The sequence below is a fragment of the Carex rostrata genome, chromosome 14 (genome assembly GCF_964058835.1).
Source record: "Carex rostrata chromosome 14, lpCarRost1.2, whole genome shotgun sequence".
Taxonomy (NCBI): domain Eukaryota; kingdom Viridiplantae; phylum Streptophyta; class Magnoliopsida; order Poales; family Cyperaceae; genus Carex; species Carex rostrata.
In genome coordinates this window covers 6349702-6370903 of record NC_135931.1, presented here as the reverse complement: position 1 = coordinate 6370903, position 21202 = coordinate 6349702, and the positions used below count along the sequence as shown (strand labels likewise).

The window sequence follows — 21202 nt, the reverse complement described above, 5'->3', positions numbered from 1 at the left end:
ATATTTATTTATTATTTTTCTATTAATAGAAAAATAGGAATTCAGATTGCACCGTAAATGGAGGACGATTTTGGAAAAAAAAATAGAATTCACAACAAAACCCCGCCTGAGCCTCAGAGGTCTGAACCCTGAACTCTGAACTCTCTCCCGCCCGAGTCTTGACGAGTGACGTAGCAGGAATCCTCTGTTCCTTGCTCCGCTTTGATCGTCTAAGAAGCCAAATTACCTGAAATGGGGACATCTAACCCGAGCGGTGGAGCAGCGCCGAAGGAGGAAGAAGACGAAGAGATGGAAGGCGCCGATGAGGCGGAGGAGGAGAAGAGCCAATCGGACGGCTCCGACTCGGCTAAAGCAAGCGATCCTGCTCCCTTCTCTGAGGGAGAGAAGGTGCTTGCGTTCCATGGCCCCCGCATCTATGAGGCCAAGGTATAAACACTTTCCTTTCTCTTCTAGGGTTTCCTTCATTTGACAACTAGTAATTCGTTTCTTAGTTTACAGATCGTTATTTGAAACCTGAAAGTTGCGCTAGAGTTTAGCTGTAGACAAGAAATTATATTACAAAGATTATTTTCTTCTTTTACAAAAAATCTAATTAGAATGCTGTTACTTGTCCCCGAGATCACCCCCAGGCCTTAAATACGACTTATTATTAAATTAAAGCATTATAGTTAATTTAATATTAAAGTTAGCTTAGAACCATATTTACCAGATTTGCCTCCCACCTATGAACCAAATTCCAAGTTCCAAGCCATGTGACCCAAAATGTAAGTTACTGGCAAACTGGCTTGCCGGAAACAGTGAACCAAAGTGTTTTCCTAGGAGAGGATGCGAATTCACCTTCGGGAACATCTCTAGCACCTAAAGCGCGGAAAGCAGCTGGCAACCATTTGTAATGATTTTTCCTTTTCCTCTTGTCAGAAGGAACAAAAAAAAGCAGTATACAAGAAATGGGAAATATTAGTGGACCGCACATGTTGGTAGTGTGTGAAGCTTCTTTAGTTATCTGAGTGCTTGTTTTGATTTTAGGCCTATTTTCTTTGCTCAGCACACAATATTTTAGAAAGTAGTATTTTCTTTCCTTTACCTCTAGCACCTAATGTATTGCACATTGTCATTGGCCAGAGAAAGTAGGAATTTAGGAAGCTTCCAGATTGTGTTTGGTTTCTTCCATTTAGAAATGACTATTCATTTAGAGTCATTAGATAATGCCGAAGTTACCAAACCTAAAAACCAAGAACTCAAATAAATGTTTCAGACCATTGGATAATACCTGTAGCATACCATATAAACGGTATATTTCAAACCAAACTTCTGACAACAATACTAATAATTCACATTGTAAGCATTTTGTGTAGAAGTAAGCGACAAACAATGATTTGCTTTATTCTGACCACCTTCTCATAATTTCTTTTATTCAATAGTTGCTTGATTAGAATTTTCCTCGGTGTTTGTAAAACTGTGCTTGTTGCATTCTAAATTGCTATATGAATTAATATTACTTTTCTTTCTCTGTAAGATCCAAAAAGCTGAGGTTCTAGCTGGCAGGTGGAAGTTCTTTGTTCACTATCTTGTGAGTACTTTCTAGACCTTTTGAATTCTAAATTATTTGTATGGTTTATCTGGCAAATGAACATGAAAAAGTTTATGGTCAGTAGCTAACTTTTTGAATTGCTTTGCAGGGTTGGAACAAAAAGTAAGTACATTTATTTCTTCGGGTAAAATCGGTAGAAACAACAGCAGCTAAAATGGTACTTGAGTTTTCATGCATACACTTCAGAATTATCCCAAATCTGTTGTAAATTTTGCAATGGTGTGAAGTTTTACTGGTAACTACATTGAAGATAGGAAATTTTGCACATAGATTCTCTCAAATACAGATTGAGTAATAAACCAAATATGTGTAACTTTTTGTTGCTATGTATATTCTTACTTCCGGCCCTTCAAATGATGCCCTGTACTCCTGGCTCTTAGTGTGCTTCTGTTATAAGAGGGAAAAGAGTAGTTCTGGACTTCGGGTACTTTGAATAGGCTAGAAGCCAAGAAAGAGGAGGGGAAGGGGTGGGGGGAGGGGGGGGGGGGGGGGGGGGGGGGGGGGGGGGGGGGGGGTGGAGTAGAGCATTAGTAACCTACCGTGTAGGGGAAGCTTCCATTTTATTAAAGCATAATAGATTTATATTTACCATGTCATATAAGGGTGCATGAGTTTCTTTTTTGATATTTGGATACTGACTTGAAGCTTAATTCAAAATTAAATGCTATAAGCTGGGACGAGTGGGTGGTAGCATCCCGCTTGTTGAAGTTCACCGAAGAAAATGTGCGTAAGCAAAAGGATCTTACGAAGGATAGCCAAGCACAAGAGAGGAGTGCAAGGTCACGCTTGTCTCAGAAACCGTCCAAAACAGGTACAGTACAATGACATACATATCATGGAGTAGAGTTAGGCTGGGGTGCTATGGATAGCATAGTGGCCTCTATGCTACGGCTCAATATTCGAGTTTTCAAAATCCAAACGGTCGATCCGAACCGTTCATCTTATTCTCCATATTAATATCTGCTTGGAGACCAAATTTTACATTTTTCTGAATTGTTTTACTATTTATTAAGTATTTTACAAAATTGTTGATCCAACGGTGGCTGCACAAAACAGTAAAACCGTTGGATTAGCGATTTTCAAAGTGGCTTAATAAATAGTAAAAAAATTCAGAAAATTATAAAATTTGGTCTCCAAGCAGATATTAATATGGAGAATAATATGAACGGTTCGGATCGACCGTTTGGATTTTGAAAACTCGAATATTGAGCCGTAGCATAGAGGCCACTATGCTATCCATAGCACCCCAGCCTAACTCCATGGAGTACCAGTCAGGCTTTATTAGTTATCCATATAATGTATGCTCTAATTGTTGTTACTGTTACTATTGTTTTTTATGATAACATATGCTCTAATTATGATTTGTAGATGTAAAGCCGGAAAAAGAGGATGCTAAGAACCAAGGTTTTTCTTTTAATTAGTAGCATCAGTTGTTGCGACATTACTTTTGGTTTTGTATTATCCTAACCATCACATTCTTCCAAAAATAATCATGCAGGTTCAAAGGGCAAGAAGCGGAAGAGTGCACCTCCTAACGAGGTGATTCTTGTTTAGTTTTTTGTTTCTTTTTGTTAACACAGTTTTGTTCCACCAATGATTTTATGTTCATGCTTTGTTTTGTTTGGTATCTTAAAAGGAAAAAGAGAAGGAGAAAAAACCACAAGAATCACCCTTGATGTTGCAATTTCCGCTGACCCTGAAGAAGCAACTGGTTGATGATGCGGAGTTTGTTACCCAGTTGGGTAAGGTATCTCTCTGTCTCTCTCTCTTCTCCATCTTGTATATATACACTGAGAGTGGCTAAGGTCAAGGCGGTAGTTCCAAGGCCGTGGAACTACCAATTCGGTTTTTACATTTTCAAAGTCCAAATAGTCGATCCAAACCATTCAACATGATCTCTATATTAAATTGTGCTTGGAGATTAAATTTTACATTTTTTTTAATTTTTTTACTATTTATTAAGTATTTTACAAAACTGCTGTTTTTCAGTGGTTCAGAATTGTCTGAAAACAGCAGTTTTCTAAAATACTATCTCCGGGCACATTTTAATATGGAGATCATGTTGAATGGTTTGGATCAACTGTTTGGACTTTCAAAATGTAATAACCAAATTGGTAGTTCCATGGCCTTGAAACTACCACTTTGATCTTAGCCACTCTCTGTATACACCTATATAATATAAATCGTCATCTATAACTCTGCAAAACAAGATATATCTCATACCTTTACCGATTTCTTTATCAGTGCTGAAATTGCCCCCATTTTATTCTCATTAATCTTGAAATTAACTGTGATTCATATGGGTAGCTTTGGCCTTTTATGTACACGGGATGTAGGAACTAAAGATAAATTTTAGACACTCTCTTGTTTTAGATATATGAGCTATTTAACGTTCTTCATTTTGCTGGGCTTTTTATATTTTATCTTGACATAATTCATCGTTGTTATTATGATTAAAACATGAAGTTATTATTATGCTATTTTCAGCTTGTAAAATTGCCTCGCTCCCCAAATGTTGACGACATTCTAAAGAAGTACTTAGAATATCGTACCAAGAAGGATGGCACGTTAGTATTCTGAACTATTCAATTCAATCTTCGCATCAGCTTGTATCAATCTTGTTCTAATTTTATTCTTTCTTTTGTTTGTGCCCATAGGATTAATGAATCTGTTTCTGAGATTCTCAAGGGGTTGAGGTGCTACTTTGACAAGGCATTACCAGTTTTGCTTCTGTACAGCAAAGAGAAATCGCAATACAATGAAATAGTCGAGGAGGGTGTCTCACCTTCAACTATATATGGGGCTGAACATTTGTTAAGGCTTTTTGGTAAGTCTAAATTTTAAATTGGTTGAGTTTTATTGTGCCTCTACATATACCAGAGTTTTGTTAATGCATGCACTGTGAAGAGCTTTGTTGCAGTTATCAAGCAAAATTGAGATAAAAACAAAGGAAAAAGGTGCATATTGGTTTGATTACCTATGGCTAATGAGAAGTTAACAACAGAACATAATACTCAATTAAAAGTTGAAAAAAAACTTCTAAACAACCAGGTGACGATGTGGCTGTGCTATAGTAAAATTGAATCTTAAGTCTGCCTATTACTTTGGTCCTGCATTGCTTATGATGTTTTGGTCTCTTTCTCATTTGTAGTCAAGTTGCCTGAACTACTTACGCATGTCAACATGGAAGAAGAGGCCCTCACAAAGTTACAGCAGAAGTTGCTGGATCTTCTGAAGTACGTGTTTTGTCTCTGCATTGTCATCACTAAATTTTATTTTTATTCGGGGGTTTTAGTATTAGTCATGTCTACTTCTAGTCGATGATGTATATGTCAATGTTTTGACATAACAGTGTGGCCAAATAAACCCAACTAGCCCCCTCGCGCAGACAACTGGTAGTGGTTCCCTTTTGTGTTGTTGAGGCCAGCACACAGACTAGTACAATTGACTGATATTTGCAACTTTTTGTGGTACTAGCATTCATACCCACAAGTGATGTACGACGATAATTAGAAAGGTTACCTTTAATAATAGAGCGTGGTTGAATTTTTTCCAAGGTTATTTATATTTTTTATTTTGAATTGACCAACAGGTTCTTGCAGAAGAACCAGAGCTTGTTTTTCCTCTCAAGTTATGACGCCTCTAAAGCTGCTGTCAAGGCAGAATAGGGAGTTCATTGTCAACATTGTAAAGTCAGAAATTTGCCTTAGGAAACTTGAGATAATCGTGTTGTTAAGTTGCTAACTTTTGACTTGGTTTCTTTTTGATTTAGGACATATTCCTAACTTTAAAATATTCGTGTTTTTTCTGCTAGAAATATATTACTCCGCCAAAAATGCAAGCAGATTTTATTTTAATATCTAACATTAAATAGAAAATAACACAGATGCCCACGTTTTCTGAGTACTTATATAAATACCCAAATCACCAAGGATCTCGGCGGCTTCCTCTTGGTTTATATTAATACGTACATTCAATTTGAAATTCGAATGCATCTTATCTAAAATAACTCAAATTGAGAGGGGGTTAACTTTCACCAAAACTTTGATTGGTCATAACTTCGAATAGGAAGCTTTAAATGAACGTTACACCAATTTTTGAAAAGCTAAGATATGGATTTTAAAGATAAACTTATCTTATTAAATGTTCCGCACACTTAGAATTGCAAAAATAAAAAAACATCATTTAAGATCTCAAAACTGTAATTCGAATTTCTGAAAAATAATGGTAAGTTATAAAATTGATTTCAACAGAAAAAATATTATATTTAAAATAAAAATAACATATATTTTTTTCAATAAAAAAGGAACTTATACTTGTAAATAAAAAAAAAAGTAACTTGTACTAGTAAAAGATTTTGTTGCATAAACAATTTTAATTATATTGATCAATAGACAATTTTTTCGATACTCGTGAACCATGAGGAAGTAAGCTCCAGACTTTCAAATTTTTTTTTTAAAAAAAAAAAACCCGCCAAGAGTGCCAAGATTTCTGGCAATCTACTTTTTTTTTTTTTTGACAGTTTGGATATTTTTATAAATTTCCAAAAAATATGGACATTGTGTTATTTTCTATTTAACACTTGGAAAATTTCTCTCACCTCATTGGGAAAATTTCTCCACCTCATCAAACAATAGGTTAGAAGTACAGTTTGTGAATTAACTATGTATCTCTACTCCACTTGACATCACTTGACAAACAGAGATGTAAAATGCAATGCTTAGCCGTCTGATGCGATTGCAAGGACCTTGTTTTCAAAAGCATTGCTATGCTACTTAATTTAACGTCATTGATGTGCTTTCAAAAGCAAACACTAGGAGAAGCTACAGAAACTCAATATAGCACAAGCTAAATATCCTACGGGAAAAATACATCTCGGAGATCTCAAACTGAGGTCATGAAAGACATCCATTACAAAATCTAATACAGTATAAATTGCTTGCAAAGGAGGAAAAAAACATAATAGCCATTGCCTTAATCATCACTGTCATCAGACGGATCCTCACTATTTAGATGTTCAACTTGAACATCTTCCTTCTTCGGCTCTTCTTCAGTAATTGTATCCAGTTTGGTCTTCTTTTTCTCTTTTTTGCGTTCTTTTTTCTTCAGGCGTTTCTGGCGTTTCTTTGCTGTTCTTTCCTCTGCAGCCTTTAATCTTTCCTCTCTTCGCAAGTTATACTCTGCAATCTCTAACCTCTTTTGGTAATCTGTTTCCATGCGTGTCACCCTGTCTTGTTCTTTCCTTCTCATTTGTCGATACTGTTGAATGCATTTGTTCATAACAAAAGTAGACATTAGCAATACTCAAATTGATTGATTCAAATTGTGAAGATTCCAATAGCTGCTATCACTAATTTTGAATTGTCTCAGAATCCTGGGACTAAGATAAATCATCAAGTATATTTATAAATTCCTTGCTATTCATCTTCTTAACCTTATCGAGCTTTTACCGAAGATAACTAAAGAGAAACAGCAAAAGAAAGAGAATTCAAGTAACTGCTGCTTTTTAAAAAAAAAAATCAATTTAACTGCTTCAGTCCCTCAACAAGTTAGCAAACCCTATCGAATTGTAAAAATTCCCTAATTAACACTTCACTTAAGCAACTAGAGCACAACAATCTTAATAACAAATTAACCTAAGATACCATAAACCTCTCGACCATTCAATATTCTTTTTACTTCAAATTATTCCAAATTAAAATTGCTACAAACCTGGTGGAAGTCGCCTGAGCCAGAACCGGCGGAACTACCAGAGGTATTGCTGACACGGACGGGAACATGCTCCATGATTCGTCGGAGCTTGACCTCTAGATCCTCTTCATCCTCGCGCAGCATCACTTTCCTCGTCTTCCCGCCTCCGTCCTCCACCAGCGCCAACTCCTTCCCTGTGCCTCCGCCTCCCGACGAAGAACTCGCCGCCACAAGCTGCATGGGATTGCTGTCGCTCGATGGAGCTGACATCGCGACGAGGCGTCGACGGCCGAGGGGTTCGATTTGGGTTTCGGATCTATCGCCTATTCGCCTCTGTGAACTGGAAAGACGCCCGTCTGCGATTTCGAAGCCGAGAAATTTTCTACTTGACCGCGGGTTTACACCCGGCCCGCAAGCCCGTATCCGAACTGTTTTCAGCCCGTAAAAAACAAATTTTCATTTTTAGAATCTTGTCCGTGTAAATCCTGTCATTTATGATCTGCCTCTATCGAGCGTAGGGGTGGCAACGAATCAATCCGAACTTACCCTAGGTTTGAGATTGGTTTGAATTAATTACGAACTGAATCTGGTTTGATTCATTTGAACCAAACTCATTTCGAATCGAACCCGAATCGAATCACGAACTAAATTATTTTTTAGCAGCCCTAGTTATACCGCTAGTTTATACATTAATTTTTTCTCGCGGGACAAAATTCACATGGCTTCCTTTTACCGGTATGAACCATGAAATGAATGTTTTTAAGTTAAAAAAATGTTCATGAAAAAATACATCAGAGACGGTTTTCCTGGTATGAACTATAAGAGACGACCGAAGAGAGTGGAGAGACAGTCATCTAGGCCGGAGAGAGGAGTAACAATCGGAGAGATAGCCAGTCGCCGAGAGCGTCAGCTAGATTTTAGAGCTAGAGGGAGAGTGAGTTAGGGAGAGGTGGAGAGAGAACTAGGTTATTGAGATTTGAGAGCGAGGGAGTGTCGGCTAAGTTAAATTATGACTCTCTATCTTGAATTTTAATTTCATCAGGTAAATGAACGGCCGATGTTATTATGAGATTCGAACCATAAAAGTAACCGAACCCATTTCGATCGAACCAGGCTAGGTTTGAGTTTGGTTTGAATTAATTTCGAACCGAACCTAGTTTGGTTCGTTTCAATTCGAACCCATTTCGAATCGAATTAAACTCGAATCAAATCCGAATTAAACCCGAATCGAATCACGAACTACGAATTTTTTTGCCAGCCCTAATTGAGCGAGGTTCATTACGAAAGAAACAGATATTAAAAAATTGAATTTATCAAACCGTTGAAAGAATTATAAATAATGAAAATATATTACCGCCGCATAATAAAATTACAAAATTTATCGTTTACAAACAATTCGCCTGCCACATCTATAGTTAACAATTCGTTGATCTTTATTGAGATTCGTGCATGAAAAACTTTTTTTCTTAAAATTTTTGAATGACCGGGATAAGAATAACAAGATACTATTATCTCTTTAGAATAACAGTAGATTTATTTCCCATTCAATGAGTATAATCTCCCTCAAAGAAATCTTCCTTGAAAGAGACATAATTCGGAGTCCGCGTAGCGCCTGAATGAGCTTAGCAAATAGAAAGAAGAAAGGTCATTGCCTGTGAAGGCGGATTCATACAACCACCGGTTATTAACATTTATGAACAAGATATGAGAACGACCAAATTTAACACGTTTGAAGATGTCCCTCCTGGATCAAGCATTTCTAATAAGAAATTATAAATCATGGAAAACGTAAAAGAAATCTTGTACTGTGATTAAACATGTCAGATAACCTTATACAACTTTGTCACGGTACAGGTGTAATTTACGTATCGTGACTTACATGTGTGTTTAGACCGAAATTTTTAAATATATCATACTCTCAAAAAAGATAAATCAAACCATCACGATTTCTGAAAATTTGAATTTTGACACAGCCGCATCTCCTAGGTGCGGCCACCCTTTTTTTTCGTTCAGATTGAATTGTCACACGAGAAGAAAGAAAAAAAAAGGTGGCCGCATCTCCTAAATGCGGTCTGCAGAAAAGTGGTTGCATTTTGTGGATGCGGCCGTGTCAAATTTCGAAATTTTCAAAAAACGTGGTGGTTTGATTTATCTTTTTCGGGATTATGATATATTTAAAAATTTCGGATGTTTAGAGGCTGCACTATAATAGTTCAAAACTAGACAGTTGCTTTATCGTGAATTTTGAAAAATAATTTCAGTTCATATTTTTATTGTGTTGTTGTCCAACTCTAAAATAAACTTTTGTCCTATTCTGAGTAGTCTGAGTTTTCCAGAGTCCATATATTTTTTTTTTTACCCACTAACTCACCTTCACCAGCTCACCTTCTCATTACATATTGTCACGAATCAGTTTTTTTTTCTTTTTCTTTTCTTTTCTATCTCCTCTTCATCTCTTTGCTCTTAGCGTTTTGTGAAAAAATCAAACAAACTTAAATTTTAAAAACAATGATTCAACATAACTACATATGATCAAATATCATGTGAGCGATCAAAACATTCAACTAATATATAGTGATCAATTCTTACAATTTTAATCGACATGTAAAAATTTTCCTTAATCACATCACAACATGGGACAAAAATCACAATGTATCTAATCACGACATGATACGACAGATTACACCCCTAAAACTGAACATGCCTCTCCACGATATCAATTATCAATCATCATAATTTTCTATCCCCTCGATCCCACAAATTAATCTCAAATTCAAATTACTCAAACGTCACAAAAGGTACACAGATTATTGACCCAATTTAAACTCATACAGCAATACATTTCACCATAACCAACGCTAACCAAAGCTACGACAAAACAATCTTTAATTTGGTGAAAAAGCTTATAAAAAAGATCATCTAATCCAACATAATCCAACATGCTAACAACTCATATTGCCACCAATGCCAAAATCCATACATCTTTCATTCCTTCTTTGCAGTGGCACCCTCCGTGGCCGGTGTCTCGTGCACAATATCCACAGGCTTTATGACATCCTGGGTTTGCCCTGCTGACCGACTGATATCTACTGTTTTTACTGTATGCGTCTCTTCTAAACATTCTTTGTTTGGGCTAAGTTTTGCACTGTCGGTCTCAGCCGGTGAATCCTGTGCACGCATACCATATCCTTTAGCAAAGTAACATCATTGTCCAAATAATGGAGACAAATCATATATTCAACATGCAGAAACGATGATAATTTAATTCTACAAGTGAATCCACAAACAAATCCAGATATTTTGCATTCTTACCATTAATGTAAATACGGGTTAAATTAAGAAATCTTTATATACTGACTAGTTCAAAAACAACTCTCTGTTTATTTCAAAAGAAATAAAAAATTCAATCAATTGCAGGAATCTGGAAGGCTGGAAATGAAAGTTACAGCATGTAGCTTAAATTTTATTGGTATACATGAAGAACCCAAAAGAAATCACCTTTTAAATAGCTTGCGAGCTATTTTACAGGAATGATTCAATATATTGGACTTCATACAAAGGATTCAACTCTTTGAACAACCGACACCCTTTTATGGAGATGGGGGGCAAATGTTTTTTTCCTACAATTGACTTGTGAATTTCTTTCAACTAGGGGTGTGACACAAGAACATGCTTTGATATGGTGGGAAAAAAAATTACCAATGAAAATAAAATTTTTGATGTGGTTGCTAAAGAAAAATAGAATATTGGTCAGAGCTAATTTAAAAAAAAAAATGGTTGGCAAGGAGACCCATACTGACATTTCTGCCCTTCAGAAAAAAAAAAATATTGAAAATGTAAACCACTTGATTGTTTCATGTCACCATGTCAGAGAAGTGTGGTACTAGGTGGGCGAACCTCCAACACACATGGGGTAATGTTCAAGATGTCATGCAATATGCCTTGAGCCTCACCATGGCACAACAGCATGCTTTTTTTGTAGTGTTTAATGCCATTAGTTGGAGTTTATGAAAATTTAGAAATGAAATGTGCTTTTCTCCTTCTCCTCTTAAATCTGTCAGATAAATGCTAATGATGATTATTGCTATGCTTAAATATTGGTTGGATCTTGCAAAAGAGGAAGAAATACAGTGGAACTGGTTCCCAGAGGATATGGATTTTATTTCTGGAATGGGCTTGAAGGCAACCATGCTGATTCTACCTTTTTCTATGTTTTCTTTTGTAGCTCAGATTAAAATCACTATGTTGGTTGATTATAAAAATGTTAGCCATCGAGTTGCTGATATCTGTGCTAGTTCTGGGCCAAGGGGGTTCCATGGCAGTAATTTTGCTTGTGGGTTTTCTTTACCAGTTAGAGAATATTGATACTGGTTTTGATTAGATAGAGGGTTTGTGTTTTAGCAGGTAGAAAAATGGTCAGTGATGTTAAAGGGTGGGGCTGAGACTTGAACTGATGGCATCTCACACCATGTACCAGTCACTGGTACAAAGGGTAGAAATTTGCTGCTAGTTCTATTGATGAAGTTGTGTTTGAGTTCTGAGTCGTTTCTCTTATTCCTGGGGGATTACTTATATTTGGGAATTTAAGTTAGTTAAATCTAGGGCTTTGTAAGATACTAATTTTTTAGTAATACTAGGGGCATTATGCCTTTTTCTCCAAAAAAAAAAAAAAAAAAACAGATACCTCGCAAGCACATATTGAACGTAAAGAGGAACCAAGAGAATAATTTGTAGACAAGTACGAAAAACCCAGTATATACGCCAGTCAGAAGACCAGAATAAAATTTCTGTTGTCCATAACACCTAAAATAACCATTGATGCATGAGAAATGAACAAATCTGATGAAGATACCTTTGTCGATTGCATGTTGGAAGCTGACGACGCCATGCTTGAGGAGTTCACAGGTGGGGAATTGTGGGATTAATTGGAACTGTTATCTCCAGATAGGTTATGAGAAATTGTTGTGAAGCACCCAGGTTAGGGGCGATTAATATAGAAGAACGGGTAAACAGGTGTCATGTTTTGAGTGAAAGGTGTGGCAGCTTTAGGCGAGAGATTATCAACCAGACACGTGTAATCAGAACATTTTTTTTCTCTACCGACATGTAATCAGAAGACATAAATTATAAATATCAGAGGGGAGATTCTACTGTTTTGAAATCAGAGGATCGCAGTATCGTACAATCCCAAAGCCTCTTTTAAGACGGTGAGGAGGATCTGGACCTGGACGCGATGTAAATCCGGAGCAGTACCAGGAAGAACTGGTACCAAAATAGAGATTTAGGTGATTGCTGGAAAAAAAAAACGGTTTTCTTTTATATGTATTTGAGGGTTGTTGTCTTTTAGTTGTCTCTGTGTTTTACAAGTCGCAAAATTTTGAACGCATATAACGAACTTGCTGATTTATTTTAACTCGTTGGCAGAAAATATAACCTGACTGATATCTGACATGAATCGATCAATATAATTACTATAATATTAATATAAATTTTAATTATAACAGTTTAAAAAGATAACGTGTTCAACATTTCAACAGGTTTGCAAAAGGATTCGTGCAATAGCATTTTTCAATTAAAATGAGCTTCCTCAAAAGAACAAAAAAGGAAACTCCAGGTACAATTTTGTATTTTATAAATCCCAAGGTAACTGCTTAAAAATAAACAAACTAATTTAAAATGTTGAGATGTTCCCAGGAAAAGGAAACAAAAAGATTTCATGAACAACTCTTAAACTTTACAACAGGCCCAAAACCAACAAGGAACTGCGCAGTGACAGCCCCTTATAGGACACAATTTTGATGATCAAATATCACCCTAGTAATTGTGAAACTGAATCCCTGTCAACTTCTGATCAATAATTCGCTCACAAGTTCATGATTGAATATACTCTATGAACATTTCTAGTTCAAAAACAAAAATGAGATCTAACTAACCAAGTATTTCCAATTAACCTTTAACTGAAATATAAGCTCATAACATGTCTTGTTGGGTTGTAGCCGATCAGTATCACTGTATGAAATAAAAAAAGGTGATTGTTTAAAAGATTGAGATGTCAGGTTTGATTCATACTTAAGCATGCCAAGAAATTTGATTGTGCTTACTTAGAGGAGAAAGGATAATGGCCAGTCCAATTGGATACAAGAAAAATGTAGTTCTATCCAGAAATGGTAATACTGCATGAAAAATGCCACAGGAAAAAAATTGTTAGCTATGATGATGAGAATAACATGGCAAAGAGCCAGCTCTAGAAATATAATAAAAACTCTACACACTTCTTCCAGACCAAGAACCAGCTCAGAGGCCATATCCATAAGAGAACCAAAATACCCTCTCATTTTAATCCATGCTTCTAAAGGGGTTAAAGTTAGCAAAGGGATACTCCAGGCTTGCAGGGGCTACACGTGCTGTTTACTATGTTTCAAAGATACATCTATTGCTACAAATCCTTTAAAATGGTAGGGTCATATTTTGGCATTTCCAACAGTTTACATACAATCCCAATCACATAAAAGTACCTTGAGGTCTCATGTACCTGGAATATATGGCAAGTACAAATCACCCCATCCCCACCCATTCTTTCAAATATATCCTCCCTTGCAAACAGAGGATGATGGGGTATGTCATATTTTTTCTTTTTTTAAAAAATGCAGGAGGAAATGGCACATTTCCTAACTTACATAGGAATGTATTAGAACTTTCCCTTTAAGCTTTAATGGACAAAACCGGAAATAATGCCAGAACAAACAAGAAGCATACCATCATAGCCTAGGAAATTGAGATAATTGTAGTAAGAGATGGCCGCCATAAACAGAAGATTTGAAAGAAGAACCGGTATGAAACCGTGTGCCACCAAAATAGGAGATAGGAAATACTGGATCACTGATACACAACAAAAAATGAAACTAGTAAGTGAAACTACCTTTGAAATGCCAATAATTGAAAAAAAATAATGTTTGAACTTGAAAATGAGTACCATAAAGCATGATAAAAGCTGGAAAGAAAGAGTTGCAATGCACATCAAAAGCATAGAGCCTGAACAAAGTTGAGAAAACTCAGGATAGTATGATGTTTACTTTTTGAGACAATAAGAAAATAAAGGTACCTAACAGTATGGTAACTTTCTTACCACTCCACGCGCTGCTCAACCACATGGCTATTTGGCTCCTCACGTAAATATGAATTAGTCAGAAACCTAAGAATTTATATATTTAGGTTTTTAGCATAGATGCCAATGTACTTTAGACCCCAAAATTGTAAGCAGAGAGGTAAAAGTTTCAGGAAAATAAATTACCAACAGACTGTGGCCAAAACAGTTCCAGCCAATATGAAATGAACAAACACTACAGAAAAAACAGTCAAAGCACCATGTGTGAAACTTGCTCCATACCTACATATACAAATTTAGAATTTACATGAAGAGGAAATTTAAACAATTCAATCCATCATTAAATTAACTTAACTAACAATGAAATAATGTAGCTGGAGAAACCTACGCAGCACAGTATGCCGAAGTTGCAAAAACAAGAAAGAGACATAAGATAACCACAAAGGCAGGATCATCCCGAGCCCACTGATTTTTTGTTTCTGAGTTAAATAAAAATAGGGAAAGAAGTTAAGAATTAAGCCAGCAACCAAAACCAAAAGAAAGAATTCCTACATAATAGGAAATTTCTTATAAAATGCCATTGCAACTAAAGAAAGAGTTAGTTTCTTTTGTATAAGCTTTATTGCTAAATACAATGAATTGCTTCAAGCAATTAGCAATCTCATAACCACCTCAATTTGAGTCAAATTTATCAATACATGACAAAGCAAAATATGCACACCTAATGATAGAGATAAAAATTTATGCCACATCCTACTAAGAGTTGGATTTAAAATTTCATGATTTAAATAAAAAGGGGGAATGCTTACGCTTATGATACTTTGTATGCTGGTAGCTGGCATCCATTATCCATGCAGATGAGGAGCAGGGGAAGAACATGGAAGTTGAGTAAAATCATGAAAGAGAACTAAATAGATAAATAAATTGGCAAATAGGAGTTTTAAAACCAACAAAGTGAACTAAAGAAAAGGTAGAGATGCATACACAACTTTTGGAGAGGTGCAGAGGTAAAGCATTTGCCAGAATGTGTACTCTATATCCATTTGTTGCCACTAATTTAAGAAACAAATATAAACACCGACAGTTTAGAGAAGAATAATTAACTTGAACTTATATACGAGTCATGCAAACAAAATTAACAAATCAGTATCCCAATAACCTAAGTTATCTCCTAAAAGCGTACTAGAACAGGTAAATGATACAGAAATTTAACAGTCCCCTAATTTTTCAATCAACAATTGGTTAAAGAGAGATCAAAGCGGACCTTGATGATTCGTCGGAGGTAAGGAGCGAAAATTGGAGCCGGGCGGGAGGCGGAGTGCGCCCGACCTTTCGACGTAGTGGGAAGCATCTAGAACCTTCGCTTCGAGGTCTCTTCTCACTTCCTACTCTCCTATCCTCTTTAGTTCTCTGAAGCTACCTATATTCGAGATCTGGCAATGGCGGATCACACATTTTTCTTTTTTCTTTTCCCTACTATGTTTTAGTTTACTGGGAGGTTGTTATCGGATCTGGATTAGTCAAACCCGCCACACTGAATTTCAGTTAACAGGCCGTAATCAAACACTAGACCCAAAACATTATAGTAAAGGCCCAAATTCCTTTGAGACTGTAATAAGCTTTCAATCTCCAGGTGATGTCCAATATTGGGCTTATTTATACAAAGAAGCCCAAGATAATAATCCACTTCAGCCTTTAAATTAAATTAGGCCCGTATTTTGAATAGACTCCTTTTACAAATGAAACAGGAATCACTTGCAAAGAGTCAGCAACCAGCATAATTAAAATACTTATATCCGTCCTAATTTTTAGTGATACCAAAAGTTATAATCAATATTTCCATGATTACATATTCTGATGCTGTCTCTCTAAGGGTTGTTTGCATGTATATTTCAGCACCCACCAGCATGCACTTAACAAACAAGTAGGCCATAAAAAGTGAAAGCACTATATCAGCAGCCAGAGATTAAGATATGTCATTAAAAAAATATGAGCACCATCAAAGTGGAGATTATTTAACTAACTTGTGTAATTAACAATCTAAGATGCATAGGATTCAGTCATTGATTCAGGTGGTGCATGATTCAAGTTGGACTATCAGTTAATTTAGGTTTAGAATCCAGAGAACATTATTCAAAAACAAATATGAGGAGGGTTCAAATGCCTCCATTTTTTGTGCCTCCACTATGCCTCCATTTTTTAAAACTTTAATAACTCAAAATTTAAAACTTAAAAGTCAAAATAAAACCGTTGGATATGATCTACGTCATTTTATTTATGTACGTGTAAAAAATTATGGCATTTCAATTTTATGTTGATTGTCATCAAGAGCTTGTAAAAAATGCATTAATATGGATGATTTCTAGGCGTTGATTTTTGAACTTATTGATTCACATAAAAACAAAATTAAAATGTGATAATTTTTTATGAGCGCATAGAGAAAATGACGTAGATCATATCCAACGGTTTTATTTTGACTTTTAAGTTTTAAATTTTGAGTTATTAAAGTTTTAAAAAATGAAGGCATGGTGGAGGCATTTGAACCCTCCTCAACAAATATATATCGGATTATTAGTGAGTGGATCGGATATTTCAGATATTGGCAGATGTTGGCATGTTGCATAGTGGCCATGGCTCCCTCAATTACAAAAGGATTTCAATTCCATACATCTTTAATTTGCACCAAATATTTACACAATTTAATATTTCATTTATATTTTAAGTTTTAACATCCAAATTTTTAGTTCGTACTATTGTTCTCGTTCATTCTCACTAGAGATGCGCTCGCCTGAAATTTAATGTTTTTTTTTTTTGTTTCATTTAATACTAGATTAAAATGACTAAAAAATATATAATAAATGATCGAGGTTGTATGTGGAACAAAGGTTTAGAAACAATAAGATTGTGGCGTTATGTGGTATAAAATAATTTGTATCACTAGGATTATTTTCTTAATGAGAAAAATAAATGACCAAAAGAAGTAACCTAAATGTCTCCACTATCTACTTGGTTATACAAATACAATAGACCCATCAATTCATACATATATATGCAATATATGTTTCATCATCCACTGTCACAGGCACTTGTAAAGTAAGCTCCCTGTTCCACAAACAAAAGGCCGCCTCACTATAATATGAAAGAGCACGCATCAATAGTTAGTCAGTTGCAAAATGCCCTTAAAAAGTTGCAACATTTCGGCAGTTAGTTACAACTCTACTCAACCAAAAGAATATAAAAAAGCAAAAAGAAGTACTCAACAATATTTGGGCAGTTGGATACGCCATTAAAGAAAACAAAAGAAATCATGTAAAATACTTTGTAGTGGCCACAAAGAAAAGCACACAGCGCAAGAGGACATATTGGAAGGGGGCTCCCTATATATATATATCATTAGTAAAAAAGGAATTCAATAATTACATGCCGTTTCGTCTCCTCCCCAAGCTACCAAAGTGCTTTGATTGATAAAGATGGAACCGATCATATTTTAAGGAAAAGAAGAAACCATCTTTGCAATACGAAATAAATAATCATAAAGTACGGAAAAGGAGCTCAACATGATAGGCATGGAGGCATGGGATAGTGCCGTGGATGCGGATTACATTACTGCTCAATAATTCTCAACTAGAATACGTACAAACATTTAAAGTACATGGAATATGCTATGTGCATACACAACTATGAACTATATAAGTCTATAACATCATGTGCACTTCATTCTTCCTATTCTATTTCTTTTGACAATGCACAAGACCACTTATTATGCAAGTAAAACAAGTGTATATCTAACTTTTGCAGTGCACATATTTTAAAAGAATATATTATTTTATGAGATGGGCTATGGTGAGTTGCGAAGTAAAACGCGTTTCTACTTCAAGCCGTATTTTTATTTTGAAAGTCCAAATGACCGATCCAAACCGTTAGATGTTTAATCCATATTGAAATGTGCTTGGAGACCAAATTTTACATTTTTTGGAATTTTTTTTACTATTTATTAAGTATTTTTGAAAATTGCTGTTTTGCTGTGAACAGTAAAAAACAGAAAATTTTTCTGGACCATCAGATCAGCAACTTTCAAAATTGCTTAATAAATAGTAAAGAATTTCTAAAAAATGTAAAATTTGGTCTCCAAGCACATTTCAATATGGAGAACAAGATGAACGGTTCGGATCGATGTTTTGAACTTTAAAATCGCAAAATATGAGCGTCAAGTAAAATAGTCGCTTTACTTCGCAACTCACCATAGCCTATCTCTTATTTTATTCATTAATGCTTAGGTTATTTTGAAAGAGGATTGCTTTTTCATCATATAATTTTAAAAAAATTAATGAAAGAGTTTTAAATAATTGTAGGCGCATCTACAATTTTAATGCCCAAAAAAATATGCAAAATAAATATTTTCCTTATAAAATGCAATCAACTGAGTTGTTTCTAAGAAATACATGTATATAAGTTACAATTTTTTTTCGAAATGCAAATATAAGTTACTTTTTACAAACAAACCAAAAATTTGCAAGATTTTCTCGAGTTATCGCTTAATTGTTATTTTTGAAGACGAAAGATGAGAGTCATGCTCTCATGTTCCATTAAACAGACACAAGTAGTGTCAGATTACAAGGTAAAAGTAATTTAAGTTAAGAAAAAAGAAAGGAAGTTATCGCTTAATTGTAAACGTGCAACTTTAAAGTATAATTAATGCACGTGTACAAGTAAATTGCAAACATGCAACTTTTACAAGCATGTAACTTTCAAAGTATAAGTGGTTTATAATAAGCAAACATGCTTAAAGTGGTTTATAATGCATGTTGACAAGTAATTGCTTAAGTTGCTTGCAAAACATGCTTTCAAAGTAAAAGTTTTACAAACATGCAAGTTTGGCAAACAATTAAGCAAAAACCAAAAATATAAGTTACTGCTTAATTGCATAGTATTTCAAAGTTGCATGTGTACAAGTAATTTAAAAAGTTCAACAGTTCTCAAGTTCTACAATGATAATACTTTAAGAGTAAGGCCTACGGTGCTATGAGTTGCATAGAGGGTTGCGATGCTACGGCTCAATATTTGATTTTTCAAAATCTTAACAGTCGATCCAAACCGTTCATTTTGTTCTTCATATTAATGTGTTTGGAGACCAAATTTTACATTTTTTGAAAAAATTTTACTATTATTTTAGATAGGTAGAAAATCACTTGATCTAAAAGATTCTGCACTACATTCAGATATTTGATTTTCTACCTATCTAAAAAAAAAAATAGTAAAAAAATTTTCAAAAAATGTAAAATTTGGTCTCCAAACACATATTAATATGAAGAACAAGATGAACAGTTCAGATCGACCATTATAATTTTAAAAAGTTAAATATTGAGCCGTAGCACTCTATGCAACCCATAGCACTGTAGCCTTACTCATACTTTAAAGTCTACATATTATAAATAGCTATGGTCACTGGTACCACTTAGTTGACATTATTGTAGCATTTTGTTTATGTTTGATGAATTGGGTATGTGTGCATATTTGGGGTGCACGGAGAAGCACAACAAGAGATCTATGCTCATTTTTTGGATTTTATACAAGGCTGTTACCTTGATGCCATCATAGAGATGCTCTGTTCCCTTTATTTAGACAGGCCACCTACCAAGGTCTTATCTTCTGTTATTCCCTCGGTAAAATAAGCATTCTAACTTAATTTCTACGTTATTTATATCAGATACTTAAATTCAGATACAGATACCTAGATGCATGGTTTCTCTGTTTGTAAGAAGTTTGGCCAATCGAAAAAATAAATCACTGCCAAGAGAATTTGTCTATTATGATTCATATATAATAATCATTTCCTTTCTGATAATATAAGAACACAAAACATACATAACTTGGTTTTAAATTTCAATTTTTAAGCTTTTGCCTTAGAAAATTTACGAATTTTATGCTCTTAGAATTTTATTTAATAGCAGAGTATGCGGATTAAAGGTTCAAATTCGTTCCCTCATTTTAAAATTTCGGATTTAACCGAATTTCTTTATTTGAAGTTGAGCATGCGTCGGATAGAGAATGCCCAGTCATTATAATATCTTTCCCTTAAAATGTTATCTAACTCATATTATCATGCATACATAATTGAGGTAATTAATGTTTTTAACGTTGATTGTAGGCCAGCATTGTTTTGGTCTCAACATTTGATACAAAATTTAGTGTGAATGTGGTATAAATTAACTGATCCAACTGGCTGGCATGCACCCACTTGGGAACCAACAACAAATTTAAAAGAATTCAAAGCCATTACTGGTGCGCCCAGATTTGAAATACTGAGGCATTTTGATTTTCTGAGCATAATTTAAGAGAAGGTGACATGCTGGTCAACAACAAAGAAGTTTCATTCAAGTAGTAAACTATACGAAATTATCAAGGGATAGAAAATTCTTTGTGGCGATACCCCGCATCTCTTGACGCGTCTACGTACGTACATCACTGCATTAAAGCCGCTAACTCGATCATTACAAATATCATTAATTTAGTAGTACCTAAATGATTGATAATTCATGTGTTTTGAATGAACTATATGTAAATTCAATTAATATAAATTATAGCACAGGTCAGTGACCTAGTAGCTCAAGTGATTCTTCAAAGCTATTATACGTGTTCAAATCTTATAAAAATATGAGGGATCAAGTTACCATAACCATTTTCTACATTTTCAAAGTTCAAATCGTCGATCCAAACCGTTCAACGTGATCTCCACAATAAAATGCACTTCCATATCAAATTTTACATTTTTTGGAATTTTTTTACTATTTATTAAGATGGATACAAAATTCAAT

The 21202-nt window shown here is 35.0% G+C and overlaps 3 protein-coding genes across 5 annotated transcripts; 1 reads left to right on the top strand and 2 right to left on the bottom strand.

Moving 5' to 3' along the window:
- Positions 1 to 5427, top strand: LOC144565183 (MRG family protein). 3 transcript variants are annotated; one of them, XM_078314860.1, is made up of 11 exons: positions 1 to 426; positions 1517 to 1570; positions 1680 to 1693; positions 2263 to 2402; positions 2960 to 2995; positions 3090 to 3130; positions 3228 to 3338; positions 4079 to 4158; positions 4249 to 4418; positions 4743 to 4827; positions 5184 to 5427. In XM_078314860.1, the coding sequence occupies exons 1-11, from the start codon at positions 232 to 234 to the stop codon at positions 5257 to 5259; spliced, it is 1002 nt and encodes a 333-aa protein (XP_078170986.1). In that variant the 5' UTR covers positions 1 to 231; the 3' UTR covers positions 5260 to 5427. The 3 variants fall into 3 exon arrangements, with proteins under 3 accessions (XP_078170986.1, XP_078170987.1, XP_078170988.1); XM_078314861.1 differs by having other exon boundaries at positions 3090 to 3139; positions 3243 to 3338; XM_078314862.1 differs by lacking the exon at positions 5184 to 5427 and adding an exon at positions 4944 to 5100.
- A 1044-nt stretch (positions 5428 to 6471) lies between these two features.
- On the bottom strand, positions 6472 to 7688 carry LOC144565594 (PRKR-interacting protein). The gene is made up of 2 exons (XM_078315390.1): positions 7304 to 7688; positions 6472 to 6850 (listed from the first exon to the last, which is right to left on the bottom strand). The coding sequence occupies exons 1-2, from the start codon at positions 7550 to 7552 to the stop codon at positions 6566 to 6568; spliced, it is 534 nt and encodes a 177-aa protein (XP_078171516.1). The 5' UTR covers positions 7553 to 7688; the 3' UTR covers positions 6472 to 6565.
- Positions 7689 to 12893: 5205 nt separating this feature from the next.
- On the bottom strand, positions 12894 to 15875 carry LOC144564925 (UNC-50 family protein). The gene is made up of 10 exons (XM_078314511.1): positions 15652 to 15875; positions 15372 to 15439; positions 15197 to 15222; positions 14776 to 14866; positions 14574 to 14669; positions 14409 to 14474; positions 14256 to 14314; positions 14039 to 14161; positions 13384 to 13455; positions 12894 to 13291 (listed from the first exon to the last, which is right to left on the bottom strand). Exons 1-10 carry the CDS (start codon positions 15736 to 15738, stop codon positions 13236 to 13238), a joined length of 744 nt encoding a protein of 247 aa, XP_078170637.1. The 5' UTR covers positions 15739 to 15875; the 3' UTR covers positions 12894 to 13235.
- Between the last annotated feature and the right edge of the window lie 5327 nt (positions 15876 to 21202).

Bases quoted from the DNA above. Each gene is read 5' to 3' on its own strand.
- LOC144565183 (XM_078314860.1), top strand. From the start codon at position 232: ATGGGGACATCTAACCCGAGCGGTGGAGCAGCGCCGAAGGAGGAAGAA. The intron at 2,403-2,959 runs GTACAGTACAAT...TATGATTTGTAG, and splicing joins TCAGAAACCGTCCAAAACAG to ATGTAAAGCCGGAAAAAGAG. The intron at 3,131-3,227 runs GTGATTCTTGTT...GTATCTTAAAAG, and splicing joins AGAGTGCACCTCCTAACGAG to GAAAAAGAGAAGGAGAAAAA.
- LOC144565594 (XM_078315390.1), bottom strand. From the start codon at position 7,552: ATGTCAGCTCCATCGAGCGACAGCAATCCCATGCAGCTTGTGGCGGCG. The intron at 6,851-7,303 runs GTTTGTAGCAAT...TGCATTCAACAG, and splicing joins GCTCAGGCGACTTCCACCAG to TATCGACAAATGAGAAGGAA.
- LOC144564925 (XM_078314511.1), bottom strand. From the start codon at position 15,738: ATGCTTCCCACTACGTCGAAAGGTCGGGCGCACTCCGCCTCCCGCCCG. The intron at 14,867-15,196 runs GTAAGCATTCCC...TATTTAACTCAG, and splicing joins GCATACAAAGTATCATAAGC to AAACAAAAAATCAGTGGGCT. The intron at 14,475-14,573 runs GTAATTTATTTT...ATAAATTCTTAG, and splicing joins GTTTTGGCCACAGTCTGTTG to GTTTCTGACTAATTCATATT.